The sequence below is a fragment of the Crotalus tigris genome, unplaced genomic scaffold (assembly GCF_016545835.1).
Source record: "Crotalus tigris isolate CLP2741 ecotype Arizona unplaced genomic scaffold, ASM1654583v1 scf7180000017883.2314494, whole genome shotgun sequence".
In the NCBI taxonomy this organism is placed as follows: Eukaryota; Metazoa; Chordata; class Lepidosauria; order Squamata; family Viperidae; genus Crotalus; species Crotalus tigris.
This window is the reverse complement of record NW_024096700.1, coordinates 205,335-226,826: the sequence shown is the minus strand read 5'-3', so window position 1 is coordinate 226,826 and position 21,492 is coordinate 205,335. Positions and strand designations below refer to the sequence as shown.

At 36.5% G+C, this 21,492-nt stretch overlaps 1 protein-coding gene across 2 annotated transcripts in view; it reads left to right on the top strand.

Moving 5' to 3' along the window:
- Positions 1-21,492, top strand: part of CTTNBP2 (cortactin binding protein 2) — a 155,399-nt gene that overhangs the window by 65,795 nt on the left and 68,112 nt on the right. For both annotated transcript variants that reach the window (XR_005556794.1, XM_039343954.1), the window contains exons 4-6: positions 3,973-5,611; positions 11,965-12,168; positions 14,020-14,119. Coding sequence is in view for 1 of the 2 variants with exons in the window: in XM_039343954.1 (XP_039199888.1) it covers positions 3,973-5,611; positions 11,965-12,168; positions 14,020-14,119 (1,943 nt within the window). In the remaining variant the exon portion in view is untranslated. The remainder of the gene's footprint in view (positions 1-3,972; positions 5,612-11,964; positions 12,169-14,019; positions 14,120-21,492) is intronic.

Below are 21,492 nucleotides of genomic sequence, written 5' to 3'. Positions count from 1 at the left end.
CATCATAACTTTTACTCTCCGGCTCTCCCCTACTTTCTTGTTCTTCTCCTTGTGAAAAGTAACTCTCATAAAAGTCCTGTGCTTTCTCAAGTGTATCTATGTTGTGTTTTTTTTCCTGCCAAGTTAAAAGTATGCCTTCAAGTATTAACCAACGAAACTTGACTTTATATTTAATTAATTGAGTCGTTAAAAATTGGTATTCTCGTCTCTGATTTCATATACTGCGTGGTATTTGTTTTAATACAATTATTTCTTTACCCTTATATATTATTGGTTCGTTTCTTGTTTTTTTATATATTTCATCCCTTATTGATCTTCTAGTAAACCTTATATGGACCTCTCTCGCCAATCTATGCCTTCATGCATAATTTGTATATACTCTATATATTTTGTCTATGTCTCTTTTTACTTCCAGTTGTTTTTTTTTGCCTAAAATCTCCGCCAACATCTCTGCCATCTTTTCTCCCAAATCTTCCTCCTTTTCCTCTACAATATTTTGAAATCTTAGAAAGAATGAAGCTTTGTTCATTTCCAAAAAAGCAATAGATTCAGTCAACTCCCTATTTGCCTGCTCAGATTTCTGTATCATCCCTTCTATTTTACTATCAACAAGCTCCATTTTTGTTTCGATTTTTTGAATTCTTTGTTCATTTTCCATCATTGTTTGTTGTATATTACCCATCTTATCATTCATATTTTTAATTTAATCTCTCATTTTTCCAATATCATTCTTAATTTCTTTATGATGTATTTTCATTTCTTCATGATTATTTGCTATTGCCTCTTGGGTCATCAGCATTGTTTTTTGAATCGTTTGTAGTGTTATCTGCAAACTCTATGGGTTCATTGCCAATTCTACTTTTTCTTTCCCCAACGTGATTTTTTGGCCTGAAGGAGAGGCCGTTGTAATTGTGGGATTTGTAACTGTTTTTTTTTTTTTTGCTAACTTTAGTTGTAGTTACAGTACTTGTCATTTTTATTATTTGAATAATATTTCTCCACTTTTGCATAAAGAATATATATAATACTTCTAACTATAAATCAATATATATGACTATAATATCATTGTATAACATTAACGTTAACAACTAAAATTACAAGTAAAGTTGTACCTTTCCTTATCCCACTATTTATCTAGTACACTTTATAATTATTCTTAACATCTATTATATATATATATATATATATATATATATATATATATATATATATATATATATCCAAATTTCTTTTTCTGACAAAGAATTAAAGAATTAAATTGGGAGACTAAGATGGCCATTTCGAGCTCATTCTGCTCTCATCAGTTAGCCACACCCTTTATGGGATTCTGACGAGCTAACTGACGAGAGCAGAATGAGCTCGAAATGGCCATCTTAGTCTCCCAATTTAATTCTTTAATTCTTTGTCAGAAAAAGAAATTTGGATTTGTAATGTTTCGCAGTTGTGACTTGAGCCTGCTTAACGCCCCTAGTTGGGGAGCTGCAAGGCAAAAGAGATTGTAAAAAAACTGCAGTATAGCAGTTAAAAATGTCAAGGTGTAATCAATTAGACATCTGTCTGAAAAACTTCCTGCATATATATATATATATATATATATATATATATATATATATATTTCTATAACACTATACATGATACATATACATATACTATTCTCTAAGTAATGTCACCACTCTTAATTTCATTCACTCTCACTTGAATAGTCGCCTGTTGATATTTCTCTACTATGCTGTGATTACTTTTCCACTTCTATTTAGTTCAATTACTCAATTACACGTATTTCTATTTCATTAATACAATTCATTTACTTCATTATTTTTAATACATTTGCCTGAGACCACTTTTCTACTTGTAGCTTAATCACTGCTTGTATATGAGTGAATATTGCATCAGCCTTTTTTTCCTCTCAGTCTCAATTTAATATGTCCACCAATCCACCAAATATCACCTCTTATTTCTTCTTCTCTGTATCCAATATTTCCAAAACATCCACTCGTCACTTTGTCCAGATATATGTCAATTAAAGTCCAAGTTTCAATGTTATTTATTCTTCAACAATAAGCTAAATTTCTCCGTTGTCTCCCTTCACCTTTTAGTCCTTATGTTAATTTTTCAAAGTCCTTCTTAATCACCTTTAATTGTCTCCAACCGTCCTTTCTCCAGTCCTTTCTTTGATTTCATTCACAACTTCTTGCAGTTCTTAAATTCCAGTCTCTCACATTTTGTAAACTTTGCTGTGGGCTCTCAGCATTCTTCACGCTGTTCTCGTTCTGCTCTATTTGCTCCCTTTTCCACTCTGTTTCAATTCAGTTGCCGCTGTATTTCTCTCCTTATAGCTTTACTTTTCCTGCGCCTTCTCTCAGCCAAATGATTCTCACCTCCTTCAGGGGTTTCCTTGTCTCCTGTTACAAAGCTGTCGGTTCAATTTTTCACTCCCTCTAAGGCTGCCGCCATCGCTCCAGGCCGGTCATAAAGACTGGTTTCTTCTCCGCCAATTTTAAGAGTGCTGCTTCATTCTGCTCGGGTGTTTGCTTTCCACCCGGCTTCTCTGAAGCTTCCTCTTTAATTTACCGATTTCTCCGGGATTGGCAAAGCCCTTGCCGGGCTCTTTGCGAAGATTTTCCCGGGACTTAGGAACAGAGATCTGTTCCTTCACCCGCTCCACGATGACGTCACAGTCGGAAGTCCCTGATTTTTTTGGGGGGGGGGGCTCTCCCAGTTGACCCTCACCATATTCTTGCTCCCATTACTGACCAAACACACATAACTTGGCCCTTCACAAAGCAGTGCTGCCGTGTGAGGCATTCTTCCTGAGGTCATATTTGAGGGACCAGGCTAAGCATACCTCATCAACACTGGGAGCAAAAAGACAGCAAGGGGCAGCGGGGGCAGCAGAGTGCAGGACAGCCAAGACCTCAGAGTGCAGAGTGGCAAGAGTAGGACTTTACGCCACACTGTGGGCTGGGCTGAATTGGACTGGGCTGGGGCATTGTGGCTTTGTACTGCACTGCTGGTCTGGGGCTTTGTATGAAATGACTTGAGGTGGAACCTTGGCGAACAACTGGTGGGATTCAGTTAACAATAGCAGTTGTTACTAAGTCACATGATCTCAAACTTTATGACCATTTCGCTTAGTGGCAAAAATTCCAGTCCCAATTGCTGTCATAAGTTGACGATTACCTATACTTTTGTTTGTGCCTCATCACACTTAACTCATGTGCTTTGACACTTGCGAAGGGTGATACTTCAGAGATTCTGATGCCTAATGTGACAAAGTAAAATGTAATTTATGTGCCCCTCAAAAAGTGTAGGGCTAGAAATCTATTAACAAGTCTCAGTGCAGGAAGTGCTGTTAATTACAGCCAGACATAATGGTACCATGATTCTTTTTATGACAATAGCATTGTGAGAATTGGAGTAGCCATGTACATCCATTTTATCTGGAGGTGTAACTTGGTAGACTTCTGGTAATTCCTAGCAGTCCAGAGGTACAGTTACTTGTTAGAAGGATAGATATGCAGATATTTTGAGAAAACAACTGGAAATATAGATTCACAGTATTGGTTTGAATAGTACATTTTTAAAATATGTATTAAATCAAAATAGTAAGAAAACACACAGAGAGAACTGAGGCATGAATGAAGGAAAATATACATGTCCCAGGATAATGTTGCAAGACTGAATCTGAGTCAGTCATTGGGACCACAGGTTTACTCTTCTGAGCTTTTGGACCCATGCTGGAGCAAATGTACAGCTGAGACCATTTTTTATAACTTTTGTCCTTACTTATCTCTTTGAAAAACCAGCAAAACCAAATCTTTCACCCTTATTTAAACTTATATGAAAACTGACTATTGGCAATTGTTAATAATAGTTGACTATTATTCAGATACCATTACTGCTTCTGAGTATGCACCAAAAATACTTTTAATATTTCTTGTGGTAATGAGGCTATTCTGCATTTCTTTGTAGTTGGAAATGGAGAAATTGCAACTACAAGCCCTTGAAATGGAACATAAGAAGCTCTGTGCTCGGCTGGAGGAGGAACGTGGCAAGAATAAACACGTTGTACTGATGCTAGTGAAAGAATGCAAACAACTATCCAGCAAAATGGTAGAAGAGGCCCAGAAGTTGGAAGAAGTCATGGCTAAATTTGAGGAAGAAAAAAAGAAGGCCAGGGAGTTAGAGGAATCTCTTGCTATGGAAAAACAACGGAGTACACAGATGGAAGCCCAAATGGAAAAGCAGCTTTCTGAGTTCGACACAGAGAGGGAGCAGCTACATGCCTGCCTCAGCAGAGAAGAAGCTCACACAAGTGACCTCAAAGAAGAGAGAGAGAGAATGAGAAAAACAATTGAGCAGCTCAGCAAGGAAAATGATGCAAAACTCCACCTTTCTCTTCCACGAAGGAATAAAGAGAGAGGCTTCGTTTCTGTCTCCACTGGAACAGAGGGACCAATTTTGAGGACGCTTTCCTGCCAGACAGATGCAGTATTAATAGACAATGGAAATGAAAGTGTTAGAAAGTTGCCTTTAAAGCATTCAACCATCCACCCTTTGCTTTTGGGGCACGCAAAAGTGAATGTATCCTCCAATGCAGCATTTATGAAGCCCATAATTGACAGGCATTCATCCTGCAGCGACCTTCTTTTGTCCCCTGTAACTTCTAATCTATCTCATAATCAAATACGAATTGAGGAGAATGGACCAGTGGCTTCACCTGACTTAACAAATCTTCCTTCCCCACTTCCAGATCATGTTGCATCCTCTCCGGCTCCCAGTATAGCATCCCAAAGCTACTTGCAAGCATCATCTGTTCCTTCCCCACATTCTCCATCTGTCAGCACTACTGGGCATCAAGGTCTGAATCCACGGGTTCAGGCAGCCAGATTTCGATTTCAATCCAATGCTAATGATCAAGATCAAAATGGAAACACGACTCAAAGCCATACATCAAGAGACGCCTCACCCACAAGTCGAGACAACCTAGTTGCCAAGCAGTTGGCTCGGAATACAGTCACTCAAGTCCTTTCAAGGTTCACCAGTCCTCAGGGCGTGACACCTGGACGTCCAGGAATGTCACATTCAATAGATGTTGGCACTTACCCTCCCCCAATTAGCAGAATGAGTTTTAAGTCTCCCAGTGTTTCAAGGATTGACAGAGGAAATCCCCCTCCTATTCCTCCCAAAAAGCCAGGTCTTTCACAGACTCCGTCTCCACCACACCCACAACTTAAAGTAATTATGGATAGTGGTCGCTCCCCTAATGTAGGTGCCAAAACTGAAGGCAAATTCCTGGTTTCATCATCTTCCTGTTCACCTCAAGGAATCAGGGTAATAAATGAAGAGGTTATGTCTAGGTCCTCACCGCAGCTGCCACCAAAACCAACAATAGATTTATCTGTGGCATCTGCAGGCTGTGCCATTCCATCCATGGACATGCCTCAGGTGGGTGCCTGGCCTTCCCCGTCCCCTGGACTGAGCCAACCTGCATGTTCCAACAGCTCCTTTGTCATTCCCTCCACCATTGCCTGTAGCTCTTCCATAAACCCTCTTAGTGCTTCATCCTGTAGACCATGTGATTCAGACAGCCTCCTGGTAACAGCATCAGGTAAAGGGTGATGTACCCGCTAAACAACTTCCTTTTTTTACATTGTCATATAAATATATATTTTTTCTCCATAGATTCCTTTTCCCTAAGATTCTCTTTTGCCTTTTCTCTTCCTTCCTTTTTTCCCTTTTCCTGTGTCACATTGCACTTCCACTTAATGCCTTTCTAGGTTTCAGGGGTTTGGGAAATTCATTTGTTTTCATGAATTCTGATTATTTTGCATGGCGAACTTTTTTCTTTTTTTCAAGAAAGTTGAAGGAATATCTTAGAGGGATTGTCTTAAATTAGAAGTCTTTTTCATGTGTTGTTTGGTATTGTAGTATGGAATGGGGAGGAGGGAAGGTCTGTTTGTTTAATCCATTCCTTCACAGTTCTTTTCTCCCTAAGAATTGAGGGTACATTTTCAAAAGAACTCTTAGTGGAAAAAAAATAGGCCAAATGAAGAGAAAGGTCAGAAAATACTTTATTGCTTTTGCTGCTCACCAGTCTTTGCTTCATCTCTGTTAACTGCTTTATCTGATAAAAGAAAGCTGTCAAGAAACAGAATGATTGAAACATTTATATCTTGCCCTTTTGGGGAAGAAGTACTGTTCCTAGTCAGTTATAGTGTTTAAAAATGACAATTTCATAACAATAACAGCACAAAGCAAATTGTCCAAAGAGAAAAGGTCAGCTGTTCTCTGCTGTCTGCAATAAATCTTCAGTAACTGTTTAAAACAGCAAAGGAGGGGAAGAGCATATTCCCTGAGTGGAATAAGATGGGGATTCTTTTTTTTAATGAAAACACTTTGTTGGTTTTATAATGTGTTTTCTCTACTTTCTATTAATACGTTTTAAACTAAAAGGGAAATTGCATTACTTTTCTGAATCACTGTATACAGTCCTGCTATAGTGCAACTGAAAATGGCTATAGATTATAGCCCTAACTAGTCTTTGCCATTTTATTCACAAAATCCTTACACTTCTGAACATTTTTAGTGATTAGTTTAAAACTTATTAAAAATAACAATTGACTTCAATTAAGCATAATTATTTTTTCAGTCTAAAATGCTTTAAAATGCTTTTTATTCTAAACTCAATGCAAAGTCTTAGCACTTCATTAAATGTTCTTCAACTGAAGGTAGATTAATCATTATGAAAGGTTCTATTAGATTAATTACATAGTTGAACTTGTTGTGGTTATGCTAAGATTTAATGTTTTGCCATATTTTAATTTATGAATATGGTAATTTAATGTCAAACATGTTTTGAATAATTGTTTCTCAACTTTCAGTGGTAAAAGCAGACTTAAATGTAGTTATGGGTCTGTTTTGTTTTGATAAAGCCAGGACAGTGTAACTTCTAAAATTCCTATTCAACAATTAATAACCAAATGGTTCACATATTAACCCTGAGGGTGTGAAATATCCATATTGCATACTCACCATAATACTATATTTACTTTTCATGTGATGATTGCAATTCCACATAGTTTAAGGCGTTCTGATTCTTTCCCTCACTTATGATGTCACGTGAACTAGGGGTTTTGCCCAATTTCAGGAGAATATGAAGGGTACTCTATATTTGCGTGCGTTGAGTATTCTCAGTGTCACCACTTAAAATAAGTGAAGCTGGCATAGAACCACATTTGTTCCTCATGTTGAGTGTGTCCAGTCACATTCTACTGCACTCCAAAAATAGTAGCTATTGTAGGCTTTGCTTCACTGATCTAAAATAAATGAATTGCTTTGTCCTCTAGTAGATATCAAAACTATTAGTTATCTAAGAGAAAAAGGGGGGAGAGAAAAGAATTTGTAGCTCTTTACATCCTTATGAACATAATATTACCTTTAGATTTTAAGCCAGAATTATTTTTGTTAGGAATAATTGTACGAAATTATGAAAAGGTATGTGTATATTTAATGTTATATGTATTAACTGCAGTGAGAATTGTATTTGCTCAACATTGGAAGGATGAAGAATTAGCAGCTGAGGAAGAGATAATTAAGAAAATTTTAGATTGTGCAGAAATGGATAGACTGACACTAAAAATGAAAGAGAAAGAAGATTCAGATTACTTTAGAACATGGGATACATTTTATCAATGGCTAGAAAAAAACGAGATAGAGAGAAAGGGGTTTAACATGTATTAGTAAACTAAACATTGGAACCCAGACAATATGTTGCTGATAAAATATTAAGGATTTGTGACTATAAAAAATTAATAAAATATTAACTCTTTATGGAAAGTGTTTGGAAGATTAGCATCAACTCTTTTAAAGCCAATAAATATCTGTTAGGTTTATAATCAGGAAAGAGAAATTTTATAATTCTCTAATCAATTGAATAGATTATAATCAAGAAAGAGAAATTTTATAATGCTCTAATCAATTGAATTTCCCATCCCCTCAGCTTATATTTTCTTTCATTTAAAAAAAAATCCTTTCAACCAACCTACATGATTCCATATGGTTTGTTTCTAATGTAAGGTTGGTAATGAATTCTTTATTAACCATCTCCATAAACTGAAGCTGATGCCAGAAGCTGTTTTTTCTGCCTTGTTCCTTTCATTCTTCATCACTGCATGCCCAATTCTCCTTTCTAGATGCTTTATGTTTACTAACTTTTGCATATAAAACCACAAATCTTATTCACGTTTCCTAATTTTATTACACAACTACCTCAGTGTATTCAAAAGCTCCTGCTTGTTAATAAGATCTTTCAATTTAGCATGGATTGAACATTATGCTTAATTAATGCAATGCAACTATTACTGCTTAATTTTTAAGTGTTTAGTGTTGTTTTAGAAGACAGAAAAGGTCCCTCACGGAGCTGCTTCATTCATGTGTCCCTACGTTGAATTCAGGTTCCCCTATAAAATATATTTTTGTGCCATATTTTGTGCGCAGCAGTCTACCTGTGAAGTTTCAGAAATTTTTCAAAGATACTGCATTCAACATTAGAATCCTGTTAATTGCAAATGAGCTTATAAAAATGAAATGTAAGCATTGCTAATGCAGTATAATTAATAACCAGGCAGCTCATAGTACTCAGTTGATCTTTGATGAATAACTGTGTTCCTGAAATAGAAGTCTTTTCCAGAGGTTTACTCTCAACATTTTTTTCTGTGTGGTCTGGTCACTATAGATAGTTCTCAACTTATGATGACAATTGGGCCTGGAATTTTTGTCCTAAGTTGTTTTGGTCTTAAACCTAGTCAGACCCAATTTTATGACAATTTTTATAGTAGTCATTAAGTGAATCCAGTTTCCCCAATGCATGTTGTTTATCATTTTTTCCCCTGAAAATCAGCAAAAAAGACCGCAAATTGCATTTTTGTGACTGCAGGATGCAGTCTGTCATAAATGTGAGCCAGCAAGCATTCAAATTGTGCATAGGTGATTATGGGAGTGGTGCAGTAGTCATAAGTGTAAGCCACTTTTTATTGTAACTTTGAATCATCTTTAAACAAATGGTTGTAAGTTGAGAACTACCTACATTATAAACCCATGCTGTCATTTGATTGCTGCAGTTCACAATAGTGCTAAATAAGACATTGATGCTGAAAGTTTATTTCCTTCTTCTCCTCTTTTCGATATGAAACTGTAGGGAATTAGGAATAAATTCATCATTAAATTCAGTCAATTAAAAAAAGTCTTTATACCTGTGACAGACTGTGAAGTGGGCTGGTCTTCTATCATACCTGCTTTAACTTATTGCTAAGAATATCATCATAGCAAGAATGGATTGCTTCCACAATAATCACATTACCTAGAATTCATCATCCTTGTTTATTCTGTTTTAAGAAAAAAATGAAATTATTTGACAACTCAGTGTCCACCTCCATATTTTCAGAACCAAACTGAGTTGCTTTGAGCAGAGAATACTAAGCCCAGTGATTCTATTGTGCCAACATAATTTGATGAACAGGATAAAAGTTACAATTATTATATAATTGTTTCTATTATTTGTATTTTAAAGAGTAAGCCTGAATTCTAATTTGATATTTAACATGAAGAAAATAGTTTATTCCATAAAGGTGGCCTTGGTCAGTCAAACTGAACAATGAAAAATTGAGACATATTCATCAAAGTTCTAACTAGTGATCTATCAAGGGAAATAATCTAGTTTAAACTACAAAGTTTTTCACCTCTTTTGCCTATATTCTGTTTCATATTGTTTTCAATTTTGGTTAATGATTTTGATTTATTTTTAAAAAAATATGTGACAGAAGCTTTTAACAGTTGCTTGTAGCTTTGTAAGTAAAACAAATCTTATGAAATTCACATGACACGATTCTGTATTGTTTCCTTTCCTCGATGAAACACCAAACTTTCTATGATGGCCTACCCTGCAGGTACTTAGTGCTTTAGAACACATATTTATGTTCAGAAAAGCTAGCCCTTGAGTAAAAGAGTCATTTGTGGCTGCAATCAAGAAGCCAACTATCCTGTGCTACCAAGAAGTCTAAGTTGGTCTCCTTCCCCCCACCATCAATCACTAGCCTAACCTTGAGTTCTCTGTTAGAATCTTGGCTTGGGAATAGAATTATTTTCTTTCATTTTTTATAGAACAGCTTTCTCTTCTAGAAGGAGTTCCAGGATGGCATAGATTAATTAGGGACAAAAGTAATATTTGTGGAGAAAATAAGAAACTATTGCTGTCATTGTAGCAAAATACTGATTCCAAGATAAACTTCAGGATGTTGATGGCCTTCTTGCTCATTTCCTGCCTTTTCTTTACTACTTTCCTCTTCGTTTACCTTTTTTTTCACCCATCAATGTGACTTGCTGCCTATTTAAGTTTTCAGTGCCTCCCTTTTGGCCCACTAAATATTATCCAACACCAAGGAGACCTACTATAGCTCAATTATCTGGAGCAGACATTGGGAATTATAGCCCCTTTATGACTTGTGGGCTTCAACTCCTAGAATTATGGCTGGCTCAGGAATTCTGGGAGTTGGTCCACAAGTCATAAAAGGGCCATAGTTCCCCACCCCTGATCTAGAGGCTGATTAGGCTGTAATATTACCATAACTACTTTCTTTATATGCATTTTGGATCTATATATTTGAAATTACTTTCAAGTCCAATTTTCTTTCTCTGTTTTAGCCAAATCTGATTATTGCTATTGTAAACATGCCATCTTTAATGAAATTTACTAATATTTCATCATGGAATGGAAGCCTAAGTATAAATACATTGAAAAAGCACTACTTGAAAATTAATTAATAATGAATTGTAATATGGATATGATTATAAAGTATTTTCTACACTGATATTTGACAGCATAAATGCCAAATTGCAATGCAAACAGTATTCTAAATCTTATTATTCCCCCCCCCTCATGGTACCTTCCAGGTGTTTGCAAAGAATTATGATGATTGAAGTTGAACATACTTGGAAGGCTTCTTACTTAAAGAAATTAATGACCTCTTGGGAATAGAATAGAATAGTTTATATGTAATGAATATTCTTCAAAGAAGAAGAGAGATTCCTTTATACTTACTCATTTTTAGTGAGAAGTTCACAGTTCCAAACTTCTTTATTTTCAATCCTCTTCTCTATTTCCTTTTGCAGACTTTTGATCAAAGAAGAGTTCACAAAGTTTTCCGCACCATATATAGCAAACTTCATGTACTTAATAAGCTGTCCTCTAAAGCTGCTAACCTCTGATACCTGGAATGTCTAACCAAGATAACCTTTATGATTTTCTAAAGTTCTGGTCTGTCAGTTGCCTTTCTTAAAGGATGATGTGGACCTTTGCCCAGTAATGTTTTATGACATTTACTAATTGCGCACTGTAACCTTCTTTTTAAAAACACCACAAAAAATGTAGCAGTGCCATTAAAAATGACACTACAAAGTGATTAGGCCACCAGAAAAACAAGTATGCATCAATTACAGGGCTTTCAACTATTTCTTCTGAAATGCACTTTCAATTAAAATATCTTTTTATACATTTAAAATGAAATTTCTTTAATTGTTATTTGTAAGACATGGCATTTCAGAGTTTTTAAGAAGGGGCATAATCCTGTATGAAATATCTCAAAGCTTTCCTACTAAATTTAGCTAGCTTTAAAGTTGTGTGTGTGTGTGTGTGTGTGTGTATGTATGTATGTATGTATATATGTGTATATATATATATATATATATATATATATATATATATATATATATATATATAATCATTTCAGTTTTAAATAACAATAAATATAACCTTTTAGAGCTAAGTGTGACTTTAATTCTTTTGGGATGCAGGATTGACAAAATGTCAGAGTTTTCATTTTGTTGAGCATTGTATAATAACTTGCAAAGTGAGCAGCATTAACTTCTTGTGTGTTCTCTCTAACGGATGTTGCTTTTAACTCACAGGCTGGTCTTCCTCCCTAACCCCTTTATTAATGAGTGGTGGTCCTGTTCCCCTGGGTGGCAGGTCCACCCTTCTTCACCAAGCTGCTGCCCAGGGAAATGTCACTTTATTGTCAATGCTGCTTAATGAAGAAGGTCTGAACATTAATGATTCCTGTGAAGATGGCTGTTCTGCCTTGTATTCTGCTGCTAGGAATGGACATACAGGTGTGGAATTTCTCAGATTTTATTATATTGGGCCGTTATCTAAATGTTGTTTTCAAATTAATAATTAATATTCTTCTTCTTGTGCCATATCCGTTACCGGATGTTGGCGATCATTGTTGGCGATCCTGTTTTTATCAGCAGCCACACGAACAAGTGCTGCTGAGTTTTGTCCAAACCAGTCCCTTAGATTTTGAAGCCACGATGTTCTTCTTCTGCCTGGACCTCGTTTGCCTTCAATCTTTCCCTGGAGGATTAAATGGAGTATGCTGTATTTTTGTGGATGTCGCATCACATGTCCAAAATATTCTAATTTTCGTTTTTTAATTCTTTTGATGATTTCCCTTGGCTTTCTCAGGCAGCTTATCACCTCCTCATTTCTGATCTTGTCAACCCAGCTTATATGTAACAGCCGCCTGTAAATCCACATTTCAAATGCTTCTAGTATAATAATTAATATTGCAGTTCCAAATATTAGGTGTAGGTAACCTATAGTCTAAAAGCAACATATGCTCCCATCAAAATTACATTGCTGAAATTTGTGAGAAATCACTGATTATCAACAATGTAATTTTTACTGTGTATTTTTTTTAAAGTGTGTTAAATCTCCATAAGTATTATTCTGTAGTCCTTCTAAAAGGCATGATAAAATCTTGTACAACCATTATATAGGCTGCATAGTTCCTCTTCCAGTACCAAGAACAGCTCCTGCTATTTAGCAGCAGAATTTTGTAACACCAAAATATTTTGCATTTGGCATAGGATTTTGCATATAGAAATTTGTTTCAAAATGTTTGTAGACTGATTCAGACTGCTGAGAACTGTTCATCAACACTGAATAAAGAAGACTTAGAAAGTAATTTAGTGGTTCAGTAGGCCCACAATGGCTAAGAGGGAAATAACCTCATAACAAACATGGAGATTTGTTGGGAGCAGATCAACAATCTATTTAATCCAGTATCTTGTTTCCCACAGAGGCCAATTCTTTGGGAAAATCTTAAGCAAGGCCAAAACACAGTAGTCAGCAAGAACTTGCTTCAGAAGTTGTAGGTGCTTCATCACTGGAAGTTTTTAAGAAAAAACTGGACAGCCACCTACTGTATATGCCGGCGTATTAGGCGACCCGGCGTATAAGGCGACCCCCGTCTTTATAGCTGGGCCGCATTCCTAGAACGTCATCTTATACGCCGGAAACTACCAGTATTTCCGGCGTATAAGACGACTCGGCGTATAAGACGACTCCCGTCTTTGGCACCGATTTCAGCGCTCGCGGAAGTCGTCTTATACACCGGCATTTACGGTATCTGAAATGGTAGTGGGTCTCCTGCTTCAGCAGGGGATTGGACTAGAAGACCACCAAGGTTCCTTCCAGCTCTATTCTGATTGATTGAACTTTGTATCTTGCTCTAAGACAGCCATTATAACTAGTAACCATCTGTATACTTTTTCTTTATCTAATATCCTAAGCTAAGATGTCCTATTACATCTTGTGGCAGAAAATGTAATTGGCAGGAAATTTCCAATCCATTTTGCTGATGTCTAAATTCTTTTGGCAGTGTGTATAGTTCATTAAGGCTGTTATAAAATACAACATATACATTTATTTATTTATTTATTTATTTATTGAATGAATGAATTGGGTAGCTGCCCAATACCAAATGGAACTCTGAGTTGGATATACCCACCGATCTAGAAGTTAATCTATTAAACTGTCTCAAAACTTTCGAAGAATTCCACTGCAGGAGATTTTAAAAACTGCTTTGATAAGCAAAGACTTTTGGAACTGTCATTAAACTTAATTGTAATTTATTCCTCCTCTTCCCATTTTCCTCCTCCATATATTTCAACTCATAGATTGTGTAAGATTGCTGCTGACTTCAGAAGCACAAGTTGACCTTATTGATAAAAATGGCTTTACTCCTTTGTGTTCAGCAGTCACTCAGGGACATTGCAAGTAAGTAATTTGCCAATTATGTCTTTCTTTCCTGTCAAGCAAAATGACATGCGTTCTTTAAGTTTCAGTTTTGGAATGTATAATTTTTGTGAGTGAATTAAGGCAAAGAAATGCTTGGCCCTCCTATAATACTTCCTTGCAGTATGCATTATTGAGATGATTTAGGATTTTTTTAATGAGCTGATTTAGGATTCTTTTTATGATTATGCTACAGGGAACTCCTGCTTAAAATTGATTTTTTTATTAGAAATGGACAGCTCTCTCTACCTGTCTACCTTAAAGAAGTTGTACCTTTTCCTGGACATATGCCATGACTCCATGGAATCAGAAAAAAAGAAACTGTGCTTGGGATAAGCAGGTAGCAAAGGCTACAACCATATCACTCTTCTCTTAGTGCCTTGGTAATTCAAATCTATATTTTCCTGAGCACAGCCATTCCCACATAGGTTCTCTGTAAGCCAAGGAGAGGTCAGGAGTTCTTTAAGGAGCAATCAAAAATAGAAAAAGGAGGCCCATGCTGTATCCAGATACAACACATCACTAGTTTTCATATATAAATGCAGAGATGTATTTGAGATTGTAGATTCCTCTCCACCACATAGTTCACATTTTTGCTTTCATATGTGTGTAGAAAAGGGAAAATTGGGCTGCTGTGCCTTGTTTTCTTCAAGAGCATCTCTAAAGTGAAGCTTTATATTGATTTATAGTTTGATTTTTCTTGAGAGCCTTATCAGACATTTCTTTGCAGGCACAAATTAAGATGATATGAAAAACATTGGCAGTTACTAGCAGCCAGTGAAGAAATTGCATGCATAAAGATATTTCCTTTCAATCTTCAAACTAATCTGCTTAGAAGACAAAACCTCCTATCAACTCCACTTAACTGCAGACAGAATAGAATAGGGTAGGATATTTCATTTTCTGCAACACCTGAGAAAAATTGCATAAAGGTTTAAATTGTTTGAAAGAGTGATGGACTGAAGAAATCTTTAAAGAACTTAATAAAGATGAATATTTGATACCCCCAGGCTAGAATTGTTATTGGTATGCTTGCTAATGTACATGTATAGGAGATAAAGATGAAGTATCTGCAGTAAAATGCATAATTCTTCTGGGCAAGGGCAGCTTCTTATTTTGTCTGCCATGTAGAAGGAATCATCCATCTGTAGACTGATTCTAGATAGGGTGGAGAAGAGAATCTCTTCTCTAAAATGTCTGCAATATTAATTAAATCACTTGTTGACCAATGAAAAGGTTTCTTGCTTGCTTACTTGCTTCCTGCCTTCTTCCAACCTGAGCAGAATATTTAAATGGCAAAAACTTTGATAGTGATTCTGGTTGGTCTATCACTGTAGAACTGTTTCAACAAATTAGCAAGTCCATAAACAATAGAAAAGGCAGCACTGCAAAACGGTGAGCTCCCATGAGCGTTCATGTTTGCCCTTTCCAGCTATCTATGGGCCCTCCCAACTCTCTCTCTTGATCCATATGATGGGCAGGATTTCAGCCCATGACAATCATAGATTCCAATAGTATGAATAATGCTAGGCTGCATTAACAGAGGAATAGAATCAAGATCACGTGCGTGTTAATACCACTTTACAATGCCTTGGTAAGGCCACACTTGGAATACTGCATCCAGTTTTGGTCACCACGATGTAAAAAAGATGTTGAGACTCTAGAAAGAGTACAGAGAAGAGCAACAAAGATGATTAGGGGACTGGAGGCTAAAGCATATAAGGAACAGTTACTGGAATTGGGTATGTCTAGTTTAATGAAGAGAAGGATGAGGGGGGACATGATATCAGTGTTCCAATATCTCAGGGGCTGCCACAAAGAAGAGGGTGTCAAGTTTTTTTCCAAGGCGCCTGAAGGCAGGACAAGAAGCAACGGGTGGAAACTAAGCAAGGAGAGAAGCAACCTAGAACTAAGGAGAAACCTCCTGACAGTTAGAACAATTAACCAGTGGAACAACCTGCCTCCAGAAGCGGTGAATGCTCCAACACTGGAAGTTTTAAGAAAAGACTGGACAGCCATTTGTCCAAAATGGTATAGGGTTTCCTGCCGGAGCAGGGGGTTGGACTAGATGACCTCCAAGGTCCCTTCCAACTTTACTATTATTATTATTATTATTATGGAAGGGGATGGGGATGGGGATTCCAATAGTACAGGCATGTCAAACTGCCAGCCCGCAGGCCGGATGTGCAACACCGAAACCGTGCCCATCCCATTGCCAGCAATGGGGAAAAAGTCATGATACGTCATGTGATGTCATGAGTTTGACATGTCTGCAATAGTATAAAGATCAGGGAAGGGGATGGGAAAAAATACCTTGCCATAAAACATCACAGCTCCAGTATTCATATGGGGTGAGCACTATTCTTCAATCTACACCTCTCAGTCCCTCTGAAATGAATTATGCATCACAACTCTGGAAGGATTTAATGGGCTCATTTCCTAATCGGGAATAATACATTAGAGAAAGGGCTATCATCAGACTATGCCTCGGTTATCCCGAGGGAAACATAGAAGCAAACCTTTGGGATAGATCACTTCTAAATGATTCAGCATGCTGACTAGGTTGCAGTCTGTTCACAGAAATCTAAAAAGTAGAAGACATTTCCAAATTTCTCTATAGGCCTCAATCTGATTCAGAAGCCCTCTTAAATGAGGCCTTCCTTTTTAAATAAGAACAAATTTACAAACAGAAAGTCAATAATAAGTACATCAGCCAAAGAAAGGGCTTGCTGTGCCCCTGGCTTCAAAGCTATCTCTTCAAGTTATTGCCCTGCTCGTCTATCTCATGTTCATATAAATATGAGGTACTTTTACTTGGACTCCAGCATCATAGATAAAGAAGAGCCATTCTCTAGTGATAAGAATAAAAGGATTAGGTCCATAAGCCACCTAAGTGGCAATAACACTCTCTACAAATTTATTGTTACAGTAGAACTATTAGGAGCTTAAATTTCCTAGGAGGATTAGTGATTTAATCCTACATCTACCCCATCTCCAAAGCACTTTCTTTTTTCTTTCTTATAATTTGCCCAAATAGCTATCAAAAACATATGGGAATGTGGTAGTGAAAAGGAATAGGACAATCCACTAAAAGGATTATATAATAGAAACCAAAAATTAGTCTTTTTGTTAGAATCATCCAAACCTCCCACTTGGAATCACCAAACCTTTGATATTCTTCATTTGAACATGCAGGCAAAAAGTTCAACCTGGGGAGAATTCGTTTTTCATATAGGTTAATAAAAGTTATTATGTTGGTTCTTGATTTAACCTAGTGTGTGAATTCTGAGATTGATAAATTTGGACAATTCCATGCTACAGTCCCTCTTTATCTTGTTTAGTTAATCTGCAGGCATTTCAGATATTCAGATAATTCATTCAGTGGATCTTTCAGGTGTACTTATCATGTTTCCAACCATTATTCCCACAAATGGTAGAGATTCATGTGATTCATGAACAGAATATTCAGTGTTTTTATAGACATACTTGTGATGACAAGAAATACCATTTGCCTGCAAGCAAGAACTGGTGTCACCACAAAATAGACAAAATGAAGAAATTAAAGAAGCCAAGGTGCTCTGGGACTTTAGAAGTCAAACAGACAAGTATCTGCCAGACAACATCCCAGATTTAACAGCTGTTGATAAGAAAGACAAAAATATCTGAATACTGGATGTGGCATACCTGGAAACAGCAGAATACAAGAGAAAGAACTGAAGAACATAACAAAATAGAAATACAAATCTGCAAATAAAAGTAGGTGAACAGTGGCAAAAGAAAGCAAAGACACTATCGATAATAACAGGTGCCTTGGGTGCAATCCCCCCCAAAACTGAATCACTCCTTGAACACTATCAGGATTGACAAAATCACCATTGGTCAATGGCAAAAGGCAAATTCATTAGGAACAACTTACAGCCTCTGCCAATATCAAAAACACCATCAAAAAAACCCCATCTGCCTATCCAAGGCCCTTCTGAAGGACTTGACAGGTGGATAAAAATGCCAAATCCAGTGTAAATATTGGGTGCAACCAACAATAATTGATAAACAATTGTAATCTAATAGCTAAAATGCTGTTAATAAAAGCCATTTATTAGAGGAAAATATTCGCTTTCTAAAAGGAAAAAGAGCAAGGGCTGAGTGTAGCTCGTGAGAGAGAACCTGCCATAAACTGAAAGTAAAAGAAGTGAAGGAATTCTACTGAGAGTCCCAGAGACATTAAAAAGTGAGGGCCTCTTTAAAAGGTTTTATTTTCTGCTTTATCAAGACAAATTTATTTTGAGATAGGTGAGAGGTTATTCAGGCCACAAGCAATCTGCCACACTACACTGACACCTAAACTCTGCTTGATTGGCAACAGTGCAAGGTTTTCAGCCCAAGTGCCATACATTCTCAGTGTTGTGTAGCAGTCAGCAGCCTGTCCACCAATTAAGGTTCTGAACCCTTCTCATGTGTAGCCCAGTCAAGTGAGCAAGATACCTAGGTTTCTAGATGGCAGTAAAAAAAGAAAAGGAAGTCACAATCCAGCCACACTAACTACTTTCCTTTGCATCAATTTTTTTCAGATATTTTGAATTATAATACCCAGAATTTTCCCCTAGGAAGGACATCAGTTAAGGGAAGGGTTCCTGTTTACAATAAAACAGAATGGAAACTTCATAATGCCACATTTGCCAAAGCAGAAACTCTCACTCATTATAACTTTCTATCAGAGAGCACTTTGCTTCTGCTCTTAAAAATGAATTCTGAGGATTGGGTGGATAAGTGGCGGGAGTTGGTTTTTTTTTTCTTCTTTAAATACAATTAAACTTTAAAATGCAATTAACACTAAGACAATCATGTTACTTCTGTTAAGGCAGATACCTTTCAAATATTTAAACTAGAATACCCATAAGCTTCATCCAGTATAATTAAAAGACTTCCAAGAATTATTGGAATTGTAGCCTTAAATATCGAGGGACACAAAACCTGTGCATGTGTCTAGGAACAAAATGAAGGACCATTTATGCATTGTTTAGCCAATCTGTATCTCTGACATAAATAGCAGAAAAAATTATTACATCACATTGCAATGATTGTAATAGATGTTTTAAAAGTTTTTCCTACTAAACTAGAATTACAACATTCAAAGGTAGTTATTGTATGTTTTGTCAACTGCATCTGTAGATAAGTTGCAGCCCATTTTTTATATATTTCAGTGTACTTATTGTAACAATATAAATGCTTACTTGCTCCCATTTTGTCCAAATTATTCTAAGCTTCAAAAAAACAACAACAGTGGTGTTAAAGCAATGTAGAGCAGTGCACAAAAATGTTATAGCAGCAACAAGTGACTTTAGACCTGCCTTTCTCACCAGAAAGCATCATACTAGATGCTAACCTAGTTGATCACCAATATTATTTCTATTATATTATTTGCTATGTAAGTTATTGTCTTTTATGCCTGTTTTTTACTTATATCTGTAATTGTAGTATATGTGTTTGATGCAGCATTTTCTATTCTAGGGGCAATAATAATGCTTTGTAATCACAAATCATTGAGAGGCTGTAAATATTGGAATTGTGCATAATTCAGAGAAGGGTGGTGCAGGTTTTTCTGCAGAGTTGTCTTCTCAACTGATCCCTGACCTGTGACAACCCTATTTATATTCTAGAGATTGTCATTTCTCTTTGGTGGCATGGCACAGAGTTTAGCACAGAATTATAACAAAGGTTTGAATTAATTTCTTCCTTCCATCAGTTTAGATGTTTGACTGTATGGTGTCCAGCAAACAAAGTCAATGGTGAAACTAGATTCACTTAATGATTACATACATTAACAACTGCAGTGATTCACTTAACCATGGCAAAACAATCATAAAATTGGGCATGACTCACTTAACAACTTCCTTGCTTAAAAGTAGAAATTCTGGCCCAAATTGTGGTCATAAGTTGAGGACTATGTTACTTTCATTGCTTCTCCTCTTATCTTAATTCTCTGATATTTTGAAAGGTCCTCCTTCATTCTGAAAAATTCTTATATATCTTTAGATCCTTTGATTAAGTCTTCCTGTAATATAGAGGTCCCCAACCCCCAGTCCGTGGACCAATACCGGGCTGCAGCATGCCAGCAACTAGTCTGCACAAACAAGCAATGCCCCATCTGCAAGATGGAGGCAGCACACAAAACCACACACCCTCAAGTCCGCAGAAAAATCTCTCTCCACGGAACTGGTCCCTGGCACCCAAAAGGTTGGGGACCTCTGCTGTAATAGACACTTTTTTCTCTGTTTCGTGCATGCATATTATCTCATCTTAAACTTATTTCAAATTGGTTGGGCTAGTTCTTGCTTTGCTGATCTCTTTTCTACAGACTCATGAACTAAAAAGTTGCTTTTTAGTTCATGGTATAAACACTTCCTTATAATTGAATCAAAGATGCTGTGCTCTGTGTTTGTAAGGGTTTTTAACCTCTGGTCCATGGACTCCTGAATGTCCATGGATAGATTTCAGAGGATCCCTGAACTACGATGGGGAAAAAATTACAATTTAATTTTTATTACTTTATGTATTTAAATATAATTTTTCTGATAAGGGTTTTATAGATTTGACCAGATTTTCAAAGAGATCCATGGAAGAAAAAGGTTAAGGACCCCAGTGGATCCATGTAACTAAAAAGAACCTTTGAGTGGTGCAAAAATTATAAATACAGAGCAGAAATTGATTTCAAAACATTTGAAATGTATTTAATAGTTCTTTTAGTGCATAATATGAAGACAGTGCAGTTAGTTAACAATTTTTTGTGAATCCTTATCTAATAACTCAGGTGTAATCAGTTCCGACTAAGAGACCAAGTAGTAAGGCTGAAATATTTAGAACTCATATTGAAAAGATTCTGGAAAGGGATTTGGCTTAGGCATCAGAATTAACTACTGTAGAATTGCCGTATGTGGACCTAAAGTGAATTTTTTCCTTTGCCAGAAGGATTTGCTTTTTTTCTGTAATGTGCTTTATCATGCTTTCTGTAACCATCAGATAGTTATAGGCACAACTTTTCCATTCTGCAGTTTCATATTTGATGCTGTCATACTGAGCACTGTCTGAGAAAGACATGCAAATAGTAGAGTCGCTATCTTCCAGAAAACTTTTTTTTAATCCAGCTTTATTTTTTGAAATTTGAATTTGAAATAGCAGTTGGAGATTTTTATTTTCAATGTGTAAGGACCCGCCTCAATCCCCCTTCCCAAGAAAGCAGAACTCCTGGAACAGCTTCATTCCAAAATGAACTTTTATTAGGAGAAGTTGACAGCAGGAATAGAAGACAGCATCTGAGTGTTTCCCGCACGAATCAATAAGTTAAAAGAGTAAATGGC